We start from the raw sequence: 20,364 nt of genomic DNA, 5'->3' as shown, positions 1-20,364 counted from the left end.
TGAACTGGTAATCAAAACCCTACCTAAGAACAAAACCCCTGGACCAGATGGCTTCACCACTGAATTGTAGAAAAAATTTAGTGAACACCTAAAATACCCATTATCCTTAAAGTTTTCAAAAAAATAGAAGAGGAAGGAATACTTCCAAACTCATTATATGAGGCCAGCATCACTCTAATACCAAAACCAGGCAAAGACACCACAAAAAAACAAAATTACAGACTAACATCCCTGATGAACATAGATACAAAAATACTCAACAAAATGTTAGCAAACCGAATTTAAAAATACATCAGAAAGATCAGCAATCATGAACAGGTAGGATTTATCCCAGGGATGCAAGGATAGTAAAACATTCAAAAATCCATCAACATCATCCACCACATCAACAAAAAGACAAAAACCACATGATCATTACCATAGATGCTGAAAAAGCATTCGACAAAACTCTACATCCATTCATGATAAAAACTCTCAACAAAATGGATATACAGGGCAGGTATCTCAACATAATAAAGTCCTTATATGACAAACCCACAGCCAACATCACACTTAACAGCAAGAAGCTAAAAGTTTTTAAGACTGGGAACAACACAAGGAATGCACACTCTCCCCATTGTTATTCAACATAGTTCTAGAGGTCCTAGCCATGGCAATCAGATACCAAAAAGAAATAAAACCCATCCAGATGGCAAGAAAGAAGTTAAACTGTCCGTTTGCAGATGACATGATATTGTACATAAAAAACCCTAAATAATCCACTCCAAAACTCTAGCTCTAATATCTGAATTCAGCAAAGTTGCAGGATACAAAACTATTATGCAGAAATCTGTTGCATTCCTATACACTAACAATGAACTAGCAGAAAAAGAAATCGGGAAAACAATTCCATTCACAATTGCATCAAAAAGAATCAAATACCTAGGAATAAACCTAACCAAGGAAGTCAAAGAGCTATACTCTGAAAACTACAAGACACTCATGAGAGAAATTAAAGAAGATACCAATAAACGGAAACATATCCCCTGCTCATGGATAGGAAGAATTAATATTGTCAAAATGGCTATCCTGCCTAAAGCAATCTACAGATTTAATGCAATCCCTATCAAAATACCAACAGCATTCTTCAACGAACTAGAGCAAATCATTCTAAAATTCATATGGAACCACAAAAGACTGCGAATAGCCAAAGCAGTCATGAGAAGAATAAAGCAGAGGGGATTATGCACCCCGAATTCAATCTCTACTACAAAGCTACAGTAATCAAGACAATTTGGTACTGGCACAAGAACAGATCTATAGACCAATGGAACAGACTAGAGAGTCGTAATATAAACCCAAGAATATATGGTCAATTAATATACGATAAAGGAGGCATGGATATACAATGGGGAAATGACAGGTCCTCAACAGCTGGTGTTCGCAAAACTGGGCAGCTCAATGCAAGAGAATGAAACTAGATTTTTGTCTAACCCCATACACAAAAGTAAACTCAAAATGGATCAAAGACCTGAGTGTAAGACATGAAACCATAAAACTCTTAGAAAAAAAAAAAGCAAAAATCTCTTGAATATAAATATGATCAACTTTTCCTGAATGCATCACCTCGGGCAAGGAAAACAAAATAAAAAATGAACAAATGGGACTACATCAAACTTAAAAGGTTCTGTACAGCAAAGTACAGCCTCAGCTGAACAAAAATGCATCCTACAGTATGGGAGAATATATTTGTAAATGATATATCTGACAAGGGGTTAACATTCAAAGTATATAAAGAACTCATATGCGTCAACACTCAAAAAGCAAATAACCATATTAAAAAATGGGTGGAGGATATGAACAGACAGTTCTTCAAAGAAGAAATTCAGATGGCCAACAGACACATGAAAAGATGCTCCACATCACTAGTCATCTGAGAAATGCAAATTAAAACCACAATGAGATATCACCTCATGCCAGTTCGGATGGCCAACATAGAAAAGACTAGGAACAACAAATGCTGACAAATATGCGGAGAAAGGGGAATCCTCCTACACTGCTGGTGGGAATGTAAATTAGTTCAACCATTGTGGAAAGCAGTATGGAGATTCCTCAAGAACTCAAAATAGAAATACCATTTGACCCAGGAATTCCACTCCTAGGAATTTACCCTAAGAATACAGCAGCCCAGTTTGAAAAAGACAGATGCACCCCTATGTTCATCACAGCACTATTTACAATAGCCAAGAAATGGAAACAACCTAAGTGTCCATCAGTAGATGAATGGATAAAGAAGATGTGGTATATACACACAATGGAATATTATTCAGCCATAAGAAGAAAACAAATCCCACCGTTTGCAACAACATGGATGGAGCCAGAGGGTATTATGCTCAGTAAAATAAGCCAGGTGGAGAGAGACAAGTACGAAATGATTTCACTCATTTGTGGAATATAAGAACAGAGAAAAAACTGAAGGAACAAAACAGTAGCAGAATCACAGAACCCAAGAATAGACTAACAGTTACCAAAGGCAAATGGACTGGGGAGGATGGGTAGGAAGGGAGGGAGGGAGAAGGGTAATAAAGGCATTACGATTAGCACCCTTAATGTAGGGGGGGCACGGGGAAGGCTGTACAACACAGAGAAGACAAGTAGTGACTCTATAGCATCCTACTATGCTGATGGACAGTGACTGTAATAGGGTATGTGGTGGGGACTTGATAATGGGGGTAATCTAGTAACCAGTGTTGCTCAAGTAATTGTATATTAGTGATACAAAAAATAAATAAATGAATGAATGAAAGAATAAATAAATAAATAAATAAATAAATAAAAGACTATATACTTTATGATGCCACTTAGTGAGATTCTGGAGAAGGCAAAACCTACAGTGACAGAAAGCAGATCAGTGCATGCCAAGGGCTGGGGCTGCAGGAAGAGAAGAGATGGCAAAGAGACACAAGAGCACATTTTGGTATGATAGAAATTTCTATATTATGATTTTCTACATCTATATCATAATCATATGGCAGTCACACAACTGTATACATCTGTGAAAACTCATCAAATTTTATACCTAAAATGGGTGAACTTTATTCTTTGTAAATTATATCTGTGGGGTTGTATAAAATTTCTGGACAGGAGAGACTGTTTTGAATCTTCATTTTCTTTCCTAAGTAATGAACTCTTGAAGTAGGCCAGAGAATCAGTAATTGTTTTCTAAGCAGTTGCTCATAAAATTCAACAGAACAACACTGCTACCAGATCATAAAACTATCGATATGAACTTATGATGAGAGAAGTTAACTAATTCATACCAAGAATAGTTTTGTTTAATAGCACTAATACAGAGGGTGACCAAAAGCAGCTCAATGGAGTAGCACCAAATAGTTTTTCTCTTCTTTACCTAAATCTTGTAACTTCCCCACCACTTTTTCTCATAATATCCCTTGTTTTTCCACGAGTGGGACACTTTTCTAGTTCTTCTGGAATCTGTGCTCCTGAAATTGCAACTCTGAGACGGCATATAAAAGGTCTTTGTTTTTTTTTCAGTTTTACCTCCTTTTCTCATTTGACATACCTCAATATAACTGATTACAATACAGATAAAGAGAGCTTTAACTCTCAATAGAAAATGCAAAGCTACAGCTGCAGAAAGGTAAGACTGAAAGGGGAAGTTGCTGAGTCTGGAATCTCTTTATAACACAGAGGTAGGTAAAATAAGTATCTACAGGTGTTTCTCTCTCTCTGCAGTCATATATAAAAATTAAAGAATAATCGTAACAGTTAAGAATGATGAGAAAAGGTTCTAAGTAGTGTCTTAGATTTTTAAGTCCTTTAAAAGTATACCCCATATATGCCACCTCAAAAAAAGTTCTGAAATATTATTAAATTAAAAATGTAATAATAATCAAAGCCACAATGAGATACCACTTAATATGAGGGTGGCTACAATTAAAAAAACAGAAACTAACAAGTATTAGTGAAGATGTGGAAAAATTGGAAGCCTCATATGTTGCTGGTAAATGATGCAGCTGCTATGGAAAAGTTCACTGGTTCCTCAAAAGGTTAAACATAGAATTACCATATGACCTGGCAATTCTATTCCTAGGTATATACCCAAAAGAATTGAAACCAGAAACTCTCAAACTAATACTTGTACATGAATGCTCATGGCACACTATTCAAAATGGCCAAAAGATGGACCCAAATGTTCATCCACTAATGGATGGATAAAGAAAATACGGTATATTCATACAATGGGATCTTATTCAGCCATAAAAGGGAATCCTGATCCATGCTACAATATGGGTAAACCTTGAAAACATTATGCTAAATGAAAGAAGCTAGACACAAAAGATCACATATTATGTGATTGCATTTATATGAAATACCCAGAACAGGTAATCCATAGAGACAAGAATGCAGATTGGAAGCTGCCAGGACTGGAATGAAGGTGGAATGAGGAGTAAGTGCTTAATGAATAGAGGTGTTCTGTTTTCTTTTTTTGAAGTGATGAAAAGTCTTGGAACTTGACTAAAATTCAAAGTTCAACCCAGTTCTGAGCTTTAGTTTTTCAAAGTTTACTTTTCTATTAAATCTCATTTTGCTGGTTCTTCTTAAACCACCACTTCTATATGTAAGGCTCTAACTGAATTTATCATTCAACATGGGAAATGTAACATCAGCATATATGATAACCATTCCTTCTATTACTTTATCCAAGAATTTGATAAAAATATTAAAATGAGAACAAGAGTAAGTATCTGTGTTACAATATTGCAGGCTGGTACTGTTAAGTGAAATCAACTTTCTTTTGTGAACATTACACTTCAGACAAGTAGCTGTAACATTAGCAAAGGTATCCCAAAAAGTATGTGGCTTTAACAAACAATTATATATTGCTTAGTACTAGATATAATGCTACATGTAGACTAGACACATACAACAGAAAGAGCTATTCCTTGCAAATATCATTCCCATAAAGGCAATGTCTACCAAAAAAGTAAAGAATCCAAAAACCCTACCAATTAAAAGATTATTGGGATTTACAGCCCTCCTATTAAAATACTAACATTCAGTACAGTTAGGCCAACTTCAGCATAAATTAATTAAATCCAACAGACTGACTTCAGAGAAACAGCATCCAAGCCTAACCTTTCTATTTGTGGTCTCTGTCTCTAATTTCTCATTTGCTATTTACTGATCTCAAGGAAAATTCATTACTTTGCTAATTATTATTGCATTTGATAAAAACTGTTATAGGAAGTTATGGAAAGATTTTTAATCAAGTGAATGGCTAAACACTGGTGCTAGATAAAATTAACCAAATGAAAACATGGAAAATAAAATTAGAAGAAAGAAGAATAGACATGACCAGATTTGTATTTTTGAAACAACAGACTTTAGAGTGGAGAGTGGCCTGAAAAGAAAGACAGAATATAATTTAACAATAATGAGGCCACTGCAATTATCTAAGTAAGAGGTTGGAAATATGGCTTAGATTGGGCCACGTCTGTGGACAAAAAAAAAAAAAAAAGTAGACCACCTAGACACAGAGTCAAAAAGGACTACCAGGTCTCTGACTGTGGACTACCTGGTGGGGCTTTTTTTTTTTTTTTGGTACCACTGATCTACAATTACATGAGGAACATTATATTTAATAGACTCCCCCCTTCACCAAGTCCCTCCCACAAACCCCATTACAGTCACTGTCCATCAGCGTAGTAAGATGCTGTAGAGTCACTACTTGTCTACTCTGTGCTGCACAGCACTCCCCATGCCTCCCCCAACATTATACATGCTAATCATAATGCCCCCTTTCTTTTCTCGCCCTCTTATCCCTCCCTTCCCACCCATCCTCCCCAGTCCCTTTTCCTTTGGTAACTGTTAGTCCATTCTTGTTCTGTGGTTCTGCTGCTGTTTTGTTCCTTCAATTTCTTCTTTGTTCTTATACTCCACACATGAGTGAAATCATTTCGTACTTGTCTCTCTCCACCAGGCTTATTTCACTGAGCATAATACCCTCTAGCTCCACCCATGTTGTTGCAAATGGTGGGATTTATTTTCTTCTTATGGCTGAATAATATTCCATTGTGTATATGTACCACATCTTCTTTATCCATTCTTCTACTGATGGACACTTAGGTTGCTTCCATTTCTTGGCTATTGTAAACAGTGCTGCAATAAACATAGGGGTACATCTGTCTTTTTCAAACTGGAGTGCTGCATTCTTAGGGTAAATTCCTAGAAGTGGAATTCCTGGGTCAAATGGTATTTCTATTTTGAGCATTCTGAGGAACCTCCATACTGCTTTCCACAATGGTTGAACTAATTTACATTCCCACCAGCAGTGTAGGAGGGTTCCCCTTTCTCCACAACCTCACCAACATTTGCTGTTGTTTGTCTTTTGGATGGTGGCGATCCTTACTGGTGTGAGATGATATATCATTGTGGTTTTAATTTACATTTCTCTGATGACTAGTGATATTGAGCATCTCTTCATGTGTCTGTTAGCCACCTGAATTTCTTCTTTTGAGAACTGTCTGTTCAGCTCCTCTGACCATTTTTTATTGGATTATTTGCTTTTTGTTTGTTGAGGTGCATGAGCTCTTTATGTATTTTGGATGTCAACCCTTTATCGAATCTGTCGTCTATGAATATATTCTCCCATACTGTAGGGTGTCTTTTTGTTCTATTGGTGGTGTCCTTTCCTGTACAGAAGCTTTTCAGCTTGATATAGTCCCATTTGTTCATTTTTGCTGTTGTTCACCTTGCCCGGGGAGATATGTTCATGAAGAAGTCGCCCATGTTTATGTCCAAGAGATTTTTGCCTATGTTATTTCCTAAGAGTTTTATGGTTTCATGACTTACATTCAGGTCTTTGATCCATTTTGAATTTACTTTTGTGTATGGGGTTACACAATGATCCAGTTTCATTCTCTTATATGTAGCTGTCCAGTTTTGCCAACGTCAGCTGTTGAAGAGGCTGTCATTTCCCCATTGTATGTCCATAGCTCCTTTATCATACATTAATTGACCATATACGTTTGGGTTAATGTCTGGAGACTCTATTCTATTCCACTGGTCTGTGGGTCTGTTCTTGTGCCAGTACCAAATTGTCTTGATTACTGTGGCTTTATAGTAGAGCTTGAAGTTGGGAAGTGAGATCGCCCCTGCTACATTCTTCCTTCTCAGGATTGCTTTGGCTATTTGGGGTCTTTTGTGGTTCCATATGAATTTTAAAACTATTTGTTCCAGTTCGTTGAAGAATGCTGTTGGTATTTTGATAGGGATTGCATTGAATCTGTAGATTGCTTTGGGCAGGATGGACATTTTGACAATATTAATTCTTCCTACCCAAGAGCATGGGATGAGTTTCCATTTGTTAGTGTCCTCTTTAATTTCTCTTAAAGAGTGTCCTGTAGTTTTCAGGGTATAGGTCTTTCACTTCCTTGGTTAGGTTTATTCCTAGGTATTTTATTCTTTTTGAGGCCATTGTGAATGGAATTGTTTTCCTGATTTCTCTTTCTGTTAGTTCATTTTTAGTGTATAGGAAAGCCACAGATTTCTGTGTATTAATTTTATATCCTGCAACTTTGCTGAATTCTGATATTAGTTCTAGTAGTTTTGGAGTAGATTCTTTAGGGTTTTTATGTACAATATCATGTCATCTGCAAATAGTGATAGTTTGACTTATTCTTTACCAATCTGAATTCCTTGTATTTCTTTGTTTTGTCTGATTGCCATGGCTTGGACCTCCAGTACTATGTTGAATAGCAGTGGGGAGAGTGGGCATCCCTGTCTTGTTCCCGATCTTGGAGGAAAAGCTTTCAGCTTCTCGCTGTTCAGTATGATGTTGGCTTTGGGTTTATCATACATACCCTTTATTATGTTGAGGTACTTGCCCTCTCTACCCATTTTGTTGAGAGTTTTTATCATCAATGGATGTTGAGTTTTGTCAAACGCTTTTTCAGCGTGTATGGAAATGATCATGTAGTTTTTGTCCTTTTTGTTTCTGAGGTGGAGGATGATGTTAATGGATTTTTGAATGTTGTACCATCCTTGCATTCCTCAGATGAATCCAACTTGGTCACGGTGTATGCTTCGGTTTGCTAATATTTTGTTGAGTATTTTTGCATCTATGTTCATCAGGAATATTGGCCTGGAATTTTCTTTTTTGGTGGGGTCTTTGCCTGGTTTTGGTATTAGTGTGATGCTGGCTTCATAGAATGAGTTTGGGAGTATTCCCTCCTCTTCTATTTTTTGGAAAACTTTAAGGAGAATGGGTATTATGTCTTCTCTGTATGTCTGATAAAATTCCATGGTAAATCCATCTGGCACGGGGGGTTTTGCTCTTGGGTAGTTTTTTCATTACCGCTTCAACTTCATTGCTGGTAATTGGTCTGTTAAGATTTTCTTTTTCTTCCTTGGTCAGTCTTGGAAGGTTGTATTTTTCTAGGAAGTTGTCCATTTCTTCTAGGTTTTTCTGCTTGTTAGCATATAGGTTTTCATAGTATTCTCTAATAATTATTTGTATTTCTGTGGGGTCCGTCATGAGTTTTCCTTTCTTGTTTCTGATTCTGTTGATGTGTGTTGATTCTCTTTTTCTCTTAATAAGTCTGGCTAGGGGCTTATCTACTTCATTTATTTTCTCAAAGAACCAGCTCATGGTTTCATTGATGTTTTCCTATTGTTTTATTCTTCTCAATTTTATTTATTTCTTCTCTGATCTTTATTATGTCCCTCCTTCTGCTGACTTTAGGCCTCATTTGTTCTTCTTTTTCCAATTTCAATAATTGTGACTTCAGACTATTCATTTGGCAATGTTCTCCCTTCTTTAAATATGCCTGGATTGCTATATACTTTCCTCGTAGAACTGCTTTCGCTGCATCCCAGAGAAGTTGGGGCTTTGTGTTGTTGTTATTTGTTTCCATATATTGCTTGATCTCTACTTTAATTTGGTCGTTGATCCATTGATTATTTAGGAGCATGTTGTTAAGCCTCCATGTGTTTGTGAGCCTTTTTGCTTTCATTGTACAATTTGTTTCTACTTTTATCCCTTTGTGGTCCAAAAAGTTGGTTGGTAGAATTCCAATCTTTTTTCATTTACTGAGGCTCTTTTTGTGGCCTAGTATGTGGTCTATTCTGGAAAATGTTCCATGTGCCCTTGAGAAGAATGTGTATCCTGCTGCTTTTGGCTGTAGAGTTCTGTAGATGTCTATTAGGTTCATCTGTTCTAGTGCGTTTTCAGTGCCTCTGTGTCCTTACTTATTTTCTGACTGGTGGATCTGTCCTTTAGAGTGAGTGGTGTGTTGAAGTCTCCTAAAATGAATGCACTGCATTCTATTTCCTCCTTTAATTCTGTTAGTATTTGTTTCACATGTGTTGTTGCTCCTGTATTGGGTGCATGTATATTTATAATGGTTATACCCTCTTCTTGGACTGACCCCTTTATCATTATGTAATGTCCTTCTTTATCTCTTGTTACTTTCTTTGTTTTGAAGTCTATTTTGTCTGTTACTAGTACTGCAACACCTGCTTTTTTCTCCCTGTTGTTTGCATGAAATGTCTTTTTCCATCCCTTGACTTTTAGTCTGTGTATATCTTTGGGTTTGAGTTGAGTCTCTTGTAAGCAGCATATAGATGGGTCTTGCTCTTTTATCCATTCTGTTACTCTGTGTCTTTTGATTGGTGCATTCAGCCCATTTCCATTTAGGGTGATTATTGAAAGATATGTACTTATTGCCATTGCAGGCTTTAGATTTGTGGTTACCAAAGGTTCAAGGGTAGTTTCTTTACTATCTAACTGTCTAACTTAACTCACTTATTGAGCTGTTATAAACTCTCCCTTCTTATTCTTCCTCCTCCATTCTTGTTAGGTGTTTTATTCTGTACTCTTTTGTGTTTCCTTTGACTGCTTTTGTGAGTAGTTGATTTTATTTTTTGCCTTTAGTTAGTATTTGGTTGGTCTGCTTTCTTTGCTGTGATTTTATTTTTTCTTGTGACATCTATTTGGCCTTAGGAGTGCTTCCATCTGGAGCAGTCCCTCTAAAATGCCCTGTAGAGGTGGTTTGTGGGAGGCAAATTCCCTCAAGACACTTACTGTTTTCTTCTAGGAGTTTTATAATTTCAGGTCTTACATTCAAGACTTTCATCCATCTTGAGTTAATTTTTGTGTATGGTATGAGATAGTAGTCCAGTTTCATCTTTGCCATGTGGCTGTCCAGTTTTCCCAGCACCACTTATTGAAGAGTCTGTTCTTTGCCCATGGTGCATTTATGGGTCCTTGGTCATAAATTAATTGACCGTGTATATGTGGATTTATTTATGGACTGCCATCCTGTTTCATTAACTGTATGTCTATTTTTATGCCAATGCCATACTGTTTTGATTACTATAGCTTTGTAATATAGTTTGAAATCAAGGTCTATGATACCTCTAGCTTTGCTCTTTTTGCTCAAGATTGCTTTGGCTATTCATGGTCTTTTGTGATTCCATACAAATTTTAGGATTGTTTGTTCTTTCTGTGAAAAAAGTGCCATTGGTATTGTGATAGAGATTGCACCAAATTTGGTAGCTGACTGCTTTGGGTAGTATGGACATTTTAACAACATGAATTCTTCCAATCTATAAGCATGGAATAACTGCATTTATTTGTGAATAACCCCAGTTTATTTCATCAATGCATTATAGTTTTCAGCATACAGGTCTTTTACCTCCTCATGTTTAATCCCTCCTTTATATTTAAATGATAATAGTACTGAATACAGTATCCTTGGTTCAAGGCCCTTCTGTTTCATTGCATTAAATATATCATGCTATTCTCTTCTGGCCTATAAGGTTTCTGTTGAGAAATCTGATAATAGCCTGATGGGTTTTCCTTTGTAGATGACCTTTTTTCTCTCTCTGGCTGCCTTTAATACTCTGTCCTTGTCTTTGATCTTTGCCATTTTAATTATTATGTGTCTTGGTGTTGTCCTATTTGGGTCCCTTCTGTTGGGAGTTTTGTGGGCTTCCATTGTCTGAAAGACTATTTTCTCCCCCAGTTTGGGGAAGTTTTCAGCAATTATTTCTTCAAAGACACTTTCTATCCCTTTTTCTCTCTCTTCTTCTGGTACCCCTATAATGCAGGTATTATTCTGTTTGGATTGGTCACACAGTTCTCTTAATATTCTTTCATTCCTGGAGATCCTTTTATCTCTCTCTGCATCAGCTTCTCTGTGTTCCTGTTCTCTGATTTCTATTCCATTAATGGCCTCTTGCACTTCACCCGGTCTGCTCTTAAGTCCTTTCAGAGATTATTTTATTTTTGTATTCTCCCTCCCAATTTCATCCGTTAGCTCTTGCATATTTCTCTGCAGCTCCATCAGCATGGTTATGACCTTTATTTTGAATTCTTTTTCAGGAAGATAGGTTAAATCTATCTCCCCAGGCTCCTTCTCAGGGATTGTCTGGGTGATTCTGGACTGAATCAGATTCTTCTGCCTTTTCATGGCTATAGAGGTAGTCGTGGGCAGTTGGCACGTGTGTTAGCTGGGAGAACAAAGTCCCTTCTTGCTTGCTGGTCACCTTCCTCTCCTGCAAGAATGGCAACCCCCAGCGGCTTGTGCTGGGCAGCTGCACGCCGATGGGAACTCTGAGTCTGGCCCGGGCAGCTGCAGAAGAGGCTCTGGGTGGTTTCTGTGGGCGCGGCCGCTCCCAGGCTGCTCCCCTGCTATGGCAGGGCCATGCTGGGAGGAGGAATAGACGGGAGGCTGTTTATCACGGTGAGGGGCCTCAGAGCTGCGCTGCCTCCTAGAAGGTTAGCCCACCCGGAGTTCCCCGGGATTCCCAGCTGCTGAGCTGAGTGTGCCAGGATGCTTCCGTCCAGCTGTGAGGCCCCTGTCCCTTTAAGACTTTCAATAGGCACTCGCTTTTCTTTTGTCCCAGGGGCACCAGCTGCAGGGACCCGCTCACAGATTTTACTGTTCCATTTCCCTAATATTCAGCACACCATGCACTGTGTGTCTGTGCTCCCGGTGCGGATGACTAAGGCTGGGTATTTAGCAGTCCTGGGCTCCCTCTCCCTCCTCACTCTGACTCCTTTCCTCCCGCCGGGGAGCTGGGGTGGGAGTGGTGCTCGGATCCCGCCAGGCCGTGGCTTGTATCTTACCCCCTTTGTGAGATGCTGAGTTCTTGCAGATGTAGATGTAGCTGTTGTACTGTATCTTCTGGTCTCTCTTTTAGGAATAGTTGTAATTTGTTGTATTTTCAAAAATATATATGGTTTTGGGAGATTTCTGCTGCCCTACTCACACTGCCATCTTGGCTCCTCCTCTTGGTGGGGCTTTTTAACAAGACAAAGAACAACCAAGGAAGAACTGGTTTAGGGGAATAGACAGGCAGAATAAACAAATGGAGTGAATCTTTGACATGGTGACATACATAGTGGAATTAAGTAGATTCATGCCAGGAATACAGAAGACAAAGATCAAAGTTGTAGATACTACTTAACATATTCATGAGAAAGCAACAGGAACTTTGAAGATGAGAAAAGAGGATCAAATTAATTTAGTCTTTACTCAAATTCAAGTAGCTAAAAATCGGCTAGAGCTTGCTCTTCTGACTTCTAAGCCAGACATCTTTCTTCTGTGCCACTTTAAACATTAGATTTTAACTGTATATAATTCTTTAAAGACAAATAACTAATCTTGGATAAGATGTCATCTAAATTTTTCCCCATCCCTAGGAACATATACTATAATAATATGATTGTAAGATTCTTTTTGTAACATGCCCTGGAAACCACTAGTTGGGATCATGGTTACCATATATATACACACACACACTCAATAAATAGTAGGAAATGAAGAAGTCTAGAAAAGTATTTTCATAAATATGCATCACCTACATGGCTTCAAAATTAAAACACATGCTACATTAAGGCTTTTGCCTATCCATTTCTCCAGACCCTGATCAAGTCTAGCCTCCTGCAAGTTACCTCACCAGTATTATATACAGCACAATTCTTGTCCTCTCTTAGCTTCTATTTAAGTAATAATCAATGTTTCACTAAATGGTATGTTTCGTTATTTTTAAATTGATTGTTTTGTTATATATGAACCTTGATGACCCTAAAATTCTCCAGAGGCTCAGTCTATATACTATATAGCTATAACTCTCTTAACACTAAGAATACATTATGGGACAGATTTTTCAGAAATGTCACAGCCAGAAGCTGGGGTGGCATCACAGTATATTTCAGTGTGGGGTAAGTCAAAGCCAGAAAATATACTCAATGCTACCTAGCAAATGTGCCACCGAACATGAAATATCCAACTGGAAATACTGGATAGAGACAGGGAAAGGAGGAACTAGCCTGAGGTCACCACAGGTAAGTTAAATAGCTCAGGAAAGAAAGGCACAGAAAAAAACAAAAGGCAGATCCCTGAGAGGAAATCCAAGTGACAGATTCAAGCTAAAAAAAATCTCTTTTACAAATCCATATATAAAAAAGATAAATAAGTCAATTTTTTAAATGGGCAAAGAATGTGAACAGATATTTCTTCAAAGAAGATATACAAATGGCCAATACCCACATGCAAAGATGATAATTGTCATTAGTCATTAGGGAAATGCAAATCAAAACCACAAGATACAACTTCAGACCCACTAGGATGGCTAAAATCAAAGACAAACAATAGTAAATGTTAGTGAGGATGTAAAGAAATCAAAACCCTCATATATTGCTGATGAGAATATAAAATGGTGCAGCTGCTTTAGAAAACAGTTTGGCAGTTCCTCAAAAGGTTAAATAGTAGAGTTATTATATGACCCAGCAATCCACTCCTGATAAACCCAAGAAAAATAAAAATATGTCCACATTAAATTTCTAAAAAAATGTTCATAGCAACATTATTCATAACAGTCAAAAGGTAGAAGCAACCCAAATGTCCATCAACTGACAGAAAGAGAAAACGTAGTCTATCCCTACAGTGGAGTATTATTCAGCAATAAAAAGGAATAAAGTACAGACACCTGCTACAACATGGATGGACCTTGAAAACTCATGGTAAGTGAAAGAAGCCAGATACAAAAGGCCACGTATTATATGATTCAATTTATATGAAATGTATTGAACAGGCAAATCTATGGAAGTAGAAAGTAGATTAGTGGTTACAAAGGCCAGAATAGGGGATGGAGCATAAAAGAGTTGACAGCTAAAGGTTACAGGGATCCTTTCTTAAGTGATGAAACTGTTCTAGAACTGACTACAATAACGGCTGCACATTTCTGTGAATACACTAAAAATCACTGAATTGTACAGTTTAAATAAAATAGGTTACCTGTATATGTGAATTATAGCTTAATAAGCTTTTTTTTTTTTTTAAGAAAAAATGTAATTCAGGAATACCCTACTTGAGTTGGCCTAGACTAGGATTCCTGAAGCCTTAGTTCATGAATTTCCTCTGCAATACATCACCTTAAAATCAAACATTCAGCTTTACCTTAGGGCCAGTAGTTCTCAAAGGGTGCATGTTAGAATCAGGTATAAATGATTCAAAGAAAATACAGATGACCTGGACCACCCTAGATCCATTGGATCAAAATCTCTATGATGGCATATGGACTTAGAATTTTTTCTAAGTTTCACAAAAGAAGAAGTTAAACAGTAGGAGAAATGAGGCTTTAACAGACATGTTAAGAACAAGTGGAGAAATTTGACTATGGCCTTTCAGTTAGATGCTATTATTGTACTGATATTAAACTTATTGGATCTGATAATATATTGTGGTTATTTAGGAGACTGTCCCTGATCTTAGGAGAAATATTTAAGGGTGCAGCATCATAATGTGTGTGGCTCGCTTTGAAATAGTTCAGGAAAAATATATATATACATACACACAAATAAAACAAATGTGGCAATGTAAAGTTACAACCAAATTGGTCCATCTAAGAAAGCTTATATGAGTATTCACTGTACCTACCCTTCTTTCCATTCTTCTGTAGGTTTGAAATTTTCAAATAAAATGTTGGGGTCAGGGAAGTTCCAAAAGTGACCCTGATTTTCCCTGTGGCCTAAGGATCACAAACTTCAGGTCACATAAAGAAATCTCTTAATCCAAAAAATTTTAACTCCCCACCTGCTGTAAGACTTCTTCCCCTACCCCTACTTTCCAGGATGGACAAATGGACAAAGCTTTCTACCTCATATATGCCAACCCAAAAGACATAGAATTTTAGAATGTGTAGCCCTTCAAAAATGGGAATATGTTTTTGTATTGCACCTACAAATTAGCGTGCCTTGTCTTACTGACAGAGAGAAGAGTGTCACAAACTTAAGGTCACATAAGGAAATCTCTTAATCCAAAAATTTTTAACTCCCCACCCACTGTACGTCAGCAGAAAGACAGCAAGTGGCTTAAGTAAACAGACAGGGCTACTCAGGGTAGAAGGGTACAAGATGCAATCACAGGCAAAAACAACTTGCCCAGACTACACACTTAATCTTTGTTAGGTTCTGTCCAACATACAAAGCCAAGACAAAACAGGCTCATTTTTTCATCTAATATGTACTGAGGGCCCACTATCCTATCCTCATGTACTAAAAATGTATACTACAGAGCTATATATATATACACAGATGCTATACACCTTCATAAAGTTAAGAACTATTTCTATAAGAAAGCCCTTTCCCTGGAAATGTATTCATTCATTCAATCTTAATATATCTTTTTCCTGACTGTCACTACATAATCAGTACCAGTGACAGCATGAGAGAACAATCAAAATATATTCAATTAAATTCCATTATTTTTCTGTACTTCACTTTGAGAAATTAAAACTACCCAAATCCTAAAAAAGGAAAATAACAAATAATAGAGGTGGCAATGACAAATGACAATCAAGGATTTGTTAACAGAGCAAGGGACCAAGTTTACTAACACTTACCAAGCCAGCAGTAAGAGAAGGTGCAGACTGTCCAAGGCATTGGTTCCTCATTCGAACCAGATTTGATGCTTCTCCTGAAGACTGCCAAGTCACCTGTCCCACACTGCTATGTACACTGCTGGACAAGGGGAGCAGCTGCTTACCTTCAAACACAAGGTTTGGAAAACATACTTGTAATTAATTTATTAATTAATGATTAAAAAATACAGAGATATCAAGTAGATAAAAGTGTATCAATCCAAAACAAGGCAAAATTTCTCCACCTCTATTTTAGAATGTGTGGCCCTTCAAAAACTCCAACTTTCTTGATGGCGAAAAGAACTGAAAGTGGAACTGAACTGAATTGACTATCTTATATTCTCTGTAATATCCACTACCATGCCAGCCACCAACCCTGACACCAAACCTAGCATGCTGGGACTTTTCCACTTCTGTCCTGCCCGGCTTCTCAACAATACAATGCAACATGAGTGGAGCCAACAGCTTCTCCTAGACAAGTTTGCCCTTAGATTTCTGGAAGACAAACACTCAACTTACAGCACTCTGTCCAGACTCCATGTGCTCAGTCCAGGTTGACTTACTGTCTTAAACCCACTGAAAGATTATGAGAAAGTCACTTACAAAGACTACCTAGAATTGCAATGACTTTCTAATTGAGGTGCAAATCCCATTTCAGCCCCTTCCTTCACACCATTCTCGTACTGCCACTAACCAAACAAATGTGGCCATGTCAGTTCCTGGCCTTAAAAACTTCTGATGACTCCCTACTGCTTAAAGAATTAAAACAACTCTTAAAATGCTAAAAAAAATCCTCCATAAATCTGGATCATCTTCCTGGTCTGATTTCCTTCCATTCTTTTCTGCACCCACTCACTTACTCACCTTCAATATTATGCCTTACACTTACTTCCACCTGACCTGAAAACCCTTTTTCTTCCTGGTAAAATCCTATTCATCATGAAAATATCCACCATAATAAAAGTGTGAGCAAAAGGAGGTTTTGTTTTTGTTTCTGCTACAACATATCCTTTTATTGCAAACAAAATGTGATGCAACTTATTTGGAGGTTGGTTAAGCAAAACTTATTAAAATTTTAATTTGAATATGTTTGGACCTAGCATTCTACTTGCAGGAATGTAGTATAAAGAAAAAAAGAATAGTAGACCATAATGTTCACCTTAGCAATACTCACCATAATGAAACTGGAAATAAGATAAATATTCATTACAAGTTAAAGAAATCATAATATCTCCACATAATGAAATACTGGACCCATTAAAAATAATGAAGCAGCTCAACATGTAGTCAAGAGAAAAATGTTCAATATTTCCTGTTGAGTAAAAAAAATGCAGAAAGGAAGTATGTAGCATCTGATCCCAATTCTGATTTTTAAAATAAAAATGTGTACATTTATACAAAATTTTCAAAGTATATTTAAAATAATAGAGTATATATAAATGGTTTGGCAGGAATCACAGAAGTAAAGATTTAGGACTTCTCACTTTGCCATGATACATGTTTTTGTACTCAAATTTTTTATAACTGACGTATTTTACTTTTTTAATCAGAAACATGCAATTTTTTTAAACCTAGTTATCTTTCAAGTCTGCTCTCAAGAGTATGCTTTACTAAGAACCCTTTCCATAAAACCCTCCACAAAAAATAAAGACGAATGGTTCTGTACTCAAAATGTCCATAAGCCCAAACTAAAGCCTGCCTGCCTTCTTTCCTTCCTTTTGCAAGTATTGCCAAGTTCTCCAGATGAAATGCCCACTCCTCATCTATATATCCTAAAGGAATCTGCTTGTTAACTTACCCTATCCACATATACAAAGGCTGATATCATATCTCTATCTCTTTCAAAATGAAGGCCTACAGGGGAAAAGGGGCTTACACAACTGCAGAAGAGACCCATTTGGACATATATGTTCCAGTCTGGGCTTGAAGTGTACAAAGGACTGCCAGGAGTTTGAGGAAAACAAACATAAAACAGAAGGAAAATATGAACAAATGGAGCAGCCAGCTCTTTAGCAAAAAAATAACTCAGAAAAAAGGAAAATATCTTAAAAATTCTAATTGTTAACCTTATAGTGATTGAAGAGTCTAATGTATAAATATTCCCAGTTATTGAGGGCATTATGGTAAGTGAGGTAAGTCAAACAGAGAAGGACAAATATTCTATGACCTTGAAAAAGTTGAACTCATAGAAACAGGAAATAGAATAGTGACTGCCAGAAGCTGGGGGGTGGAAGAAATAGGGAGATGTTGGTCAAAGGATACACATATCTAGCTATTAGATGAGTAAGTTTTATGAATCTAATGAACAGTATAGTGATTATAGTCAACAACAATCATGTGCTGCATGAGCATCTCTTCTTGTACTCTGTATTATGTAGTTCAAAGTTGCTAAAAGCCTAGATCTTAAATATTATCACCACAGAAAATAAAAAGTAATTATGTGAGTGACATGTTAAAAATATATATATATATATTCCCAGTTAAAGATGGCTGACTAAGCACATACTTTTACCTTTTGTTCGCCAGGATACTCCATTAAAATGAGAATAACATAAAATAAACAAAGGCTATATAACCCAAGAGAAAAAGAGAGTGAGAGAGACTAACTATGAGGGGATGAACAAAATTTGGGGAAAATCTAAATCAGATAGGTAAATCATAACCAATGGAACTGGGCAAAGGAAGGCATGAGGCATGATAGCACAGAGGAGTTTGCAGTGAAATGGGTTATCAGGCTACCCTGCAAAATCTCAGTAAAGTTCAGTAGTCAGAAATGCAAGATACCTAAGAGAACATAAAATAAAACATAAAGCTAAAGTCAGATTAAGTGAAAATCTACAGCCAGAACAGTCCAACACAACCACATTCCCACATCATACTACCCAATAGTCAGGCAACTACCTGACAAGATAGAAGAGAGTTAGCCTCTCAGAGTAAAGCAATGGATCCTGGTTGTTAGGTGCTCAAAAGAAAAAGAACTGATTCAAAAACAAAAAGAAAACTTAATTTTTAATTTGAATTTTTCATCTGAAAGTAAAAAATTTATTTACTCAGATAATTCAAAAGATAAATCCTTAAAAAAAATAGAATTGTATGAAAAAAACAAACAAGAAATGACTCTATGTGATTAAATAAATGACGGACAAAAGAAAAATTTCAATGAAAGAGTAAGAAGATAAAGCCAAGAGAATAGCCCCAAAAAGGTACAAAAACAAAAAGAAACTGAAAACTGTTTACTATTAGGCCAAGGAGTATGGTAGGACTACATTTTCTTCTGTAGTGAGCTACTATTTTTAGGTGAGGTCAAATTTTTTTCATACCCTATTGGCTGCTTAAAATTATGCCATATTTTAATTATTTCCTATTTTGGCCATGACCTGCTTATGCAATTTTTTCCCCTTGAATTTTTTAAAACTTTTCTATGGAAGAGATGGGGAGGCACTATGGGCTTTGGAATGGGTTTTTAAAGTGGAGATAAAAAGAAAATCAAAAGGAGCAAAGGCTGTTATGTGTTCAGAAGTGAACAGAGAACTAAAATCAGACTGAAAGAAAATGACCAGTTATAGTGGTCAACCAAGAAATATCTACCAGGTTCAGGAGGATGGCATTCAGAGATGCAAATGAAGAAGCAGTACAGAGAGGAAAACAGCCTCACCCATAAGTGTTCCATACAAGACCAGCATGAGGGAAGAAGATGCCAAGGCATGAGGAATGAGAAGCACAGAGGAGGCTGCAGTTAAATGGGGTATCAGGCTGCCCTACAAAATTACAGATAAGTATAGGTAAGTTCAGCTGATACACCCTTAAATACTGACAACACAGTCCCACATTTCTTAAAAATAAAAATTAGATAATACTTACCTGACAGAGAACTGGCCAGGCTTCCTCTCCGTGACTTACAGTCATCCTGACTAAGTTGTCGCTGAAGTTTAGCTTTTCCAGTAGATGAAAATATGTCTGGATTACTGAGCTTTCTGAAGAGCAGGGGACTAAGTCCAGTTATCACATCCTTCAAAGAGAAAAAAAGTAAAACATAAGTCTTTAATTCTGAAAAATATAAGAACTTTATATTAAACATCTCTACAACATTCATTATGGTTAAAAAGTATATCTATGTTTTATATTTCCTGCTCAATAGCTAAAGCCAGAAATATATTTCTTAGTAAAATCTGTTTAGGTATACTATGAAGGATATGGGGCAGTGGTTATAAAATGCCGAAGGAAAATAAGGGGAGGAGGCTCACAAGATGACAAGATATTTTGTTAAGATGTATTATACATAATGAATATACATCTAGTTATGTTTTTCTCATTTTATTCACCCTCCACCTATATCAAGTAAAAAGCGTATTTTAGTTTTTTTTAAATCATAAATAACAGGCCTCCTTTTACCTGTTAAAGTTAGAAATACCACTAACATTCAATTAATGC

General features: G+C 36.8%; 1 protein-coding gene across 23 annotated transcripts in view; it reads right to left on the bottom strand.

The window, feature by feature from the left end:
• Positions 1–20,364, bottom strand: part of MAST2 (microtubule associated serine/threonine kinase 2) — a 347,954-nt gene that overhangs the window by 218,507 nt on the left and 109,083 nt on the right. For 13 of the 23 annotated variants that reach the window (XM_073233836.1, XM_073233839.1, XM_037021931.2 and 10 more), the window contains 3 exons: positions 19,795–19,942; positions 17,108–17,245; positions 15,916–16,058 (listed from right to left, as the gene is read on the bottom strand). In XM_073233836.1, coding sequence (XP_073089937.1) covers positions 15,916–16,058; positions 17,108–17,245; positions 19,795–19,942 — 429 coding nt within the window. Of the gene's footprint in view, positions 1–14,951; positions 15,043–15,915; positions 16,059–17,107; positions 17,246–19,794; positions 19,943–20,364 lie in introns of those variants that run through there. The other 10 variants (XM_037021942.2, XM_073233840.1, XM_037021944.2 and 7 more) reach the window with 2 other exon arrangements.

The sequence above is a fragment of the Manis javanica genome, chromosome 4 (genome assembly GCF_040802235.1).
Source record: "Manis javanica isolate MJ-LG chromosome 4, MJ_LKY, whole genome shotgun sequence".
In the NCBI taxonomy this organism is placed as follows: domain Eukaryota; kingdom Metazoa; phylum Chordata; class Mammalia; order Pholidota; family Manidae; genus Manis; species Manis javanica.
Note: the sequence above shows the minus strand (reverse complement) of the source record. Positions and strands in the feature narration are given on the sequence as shown.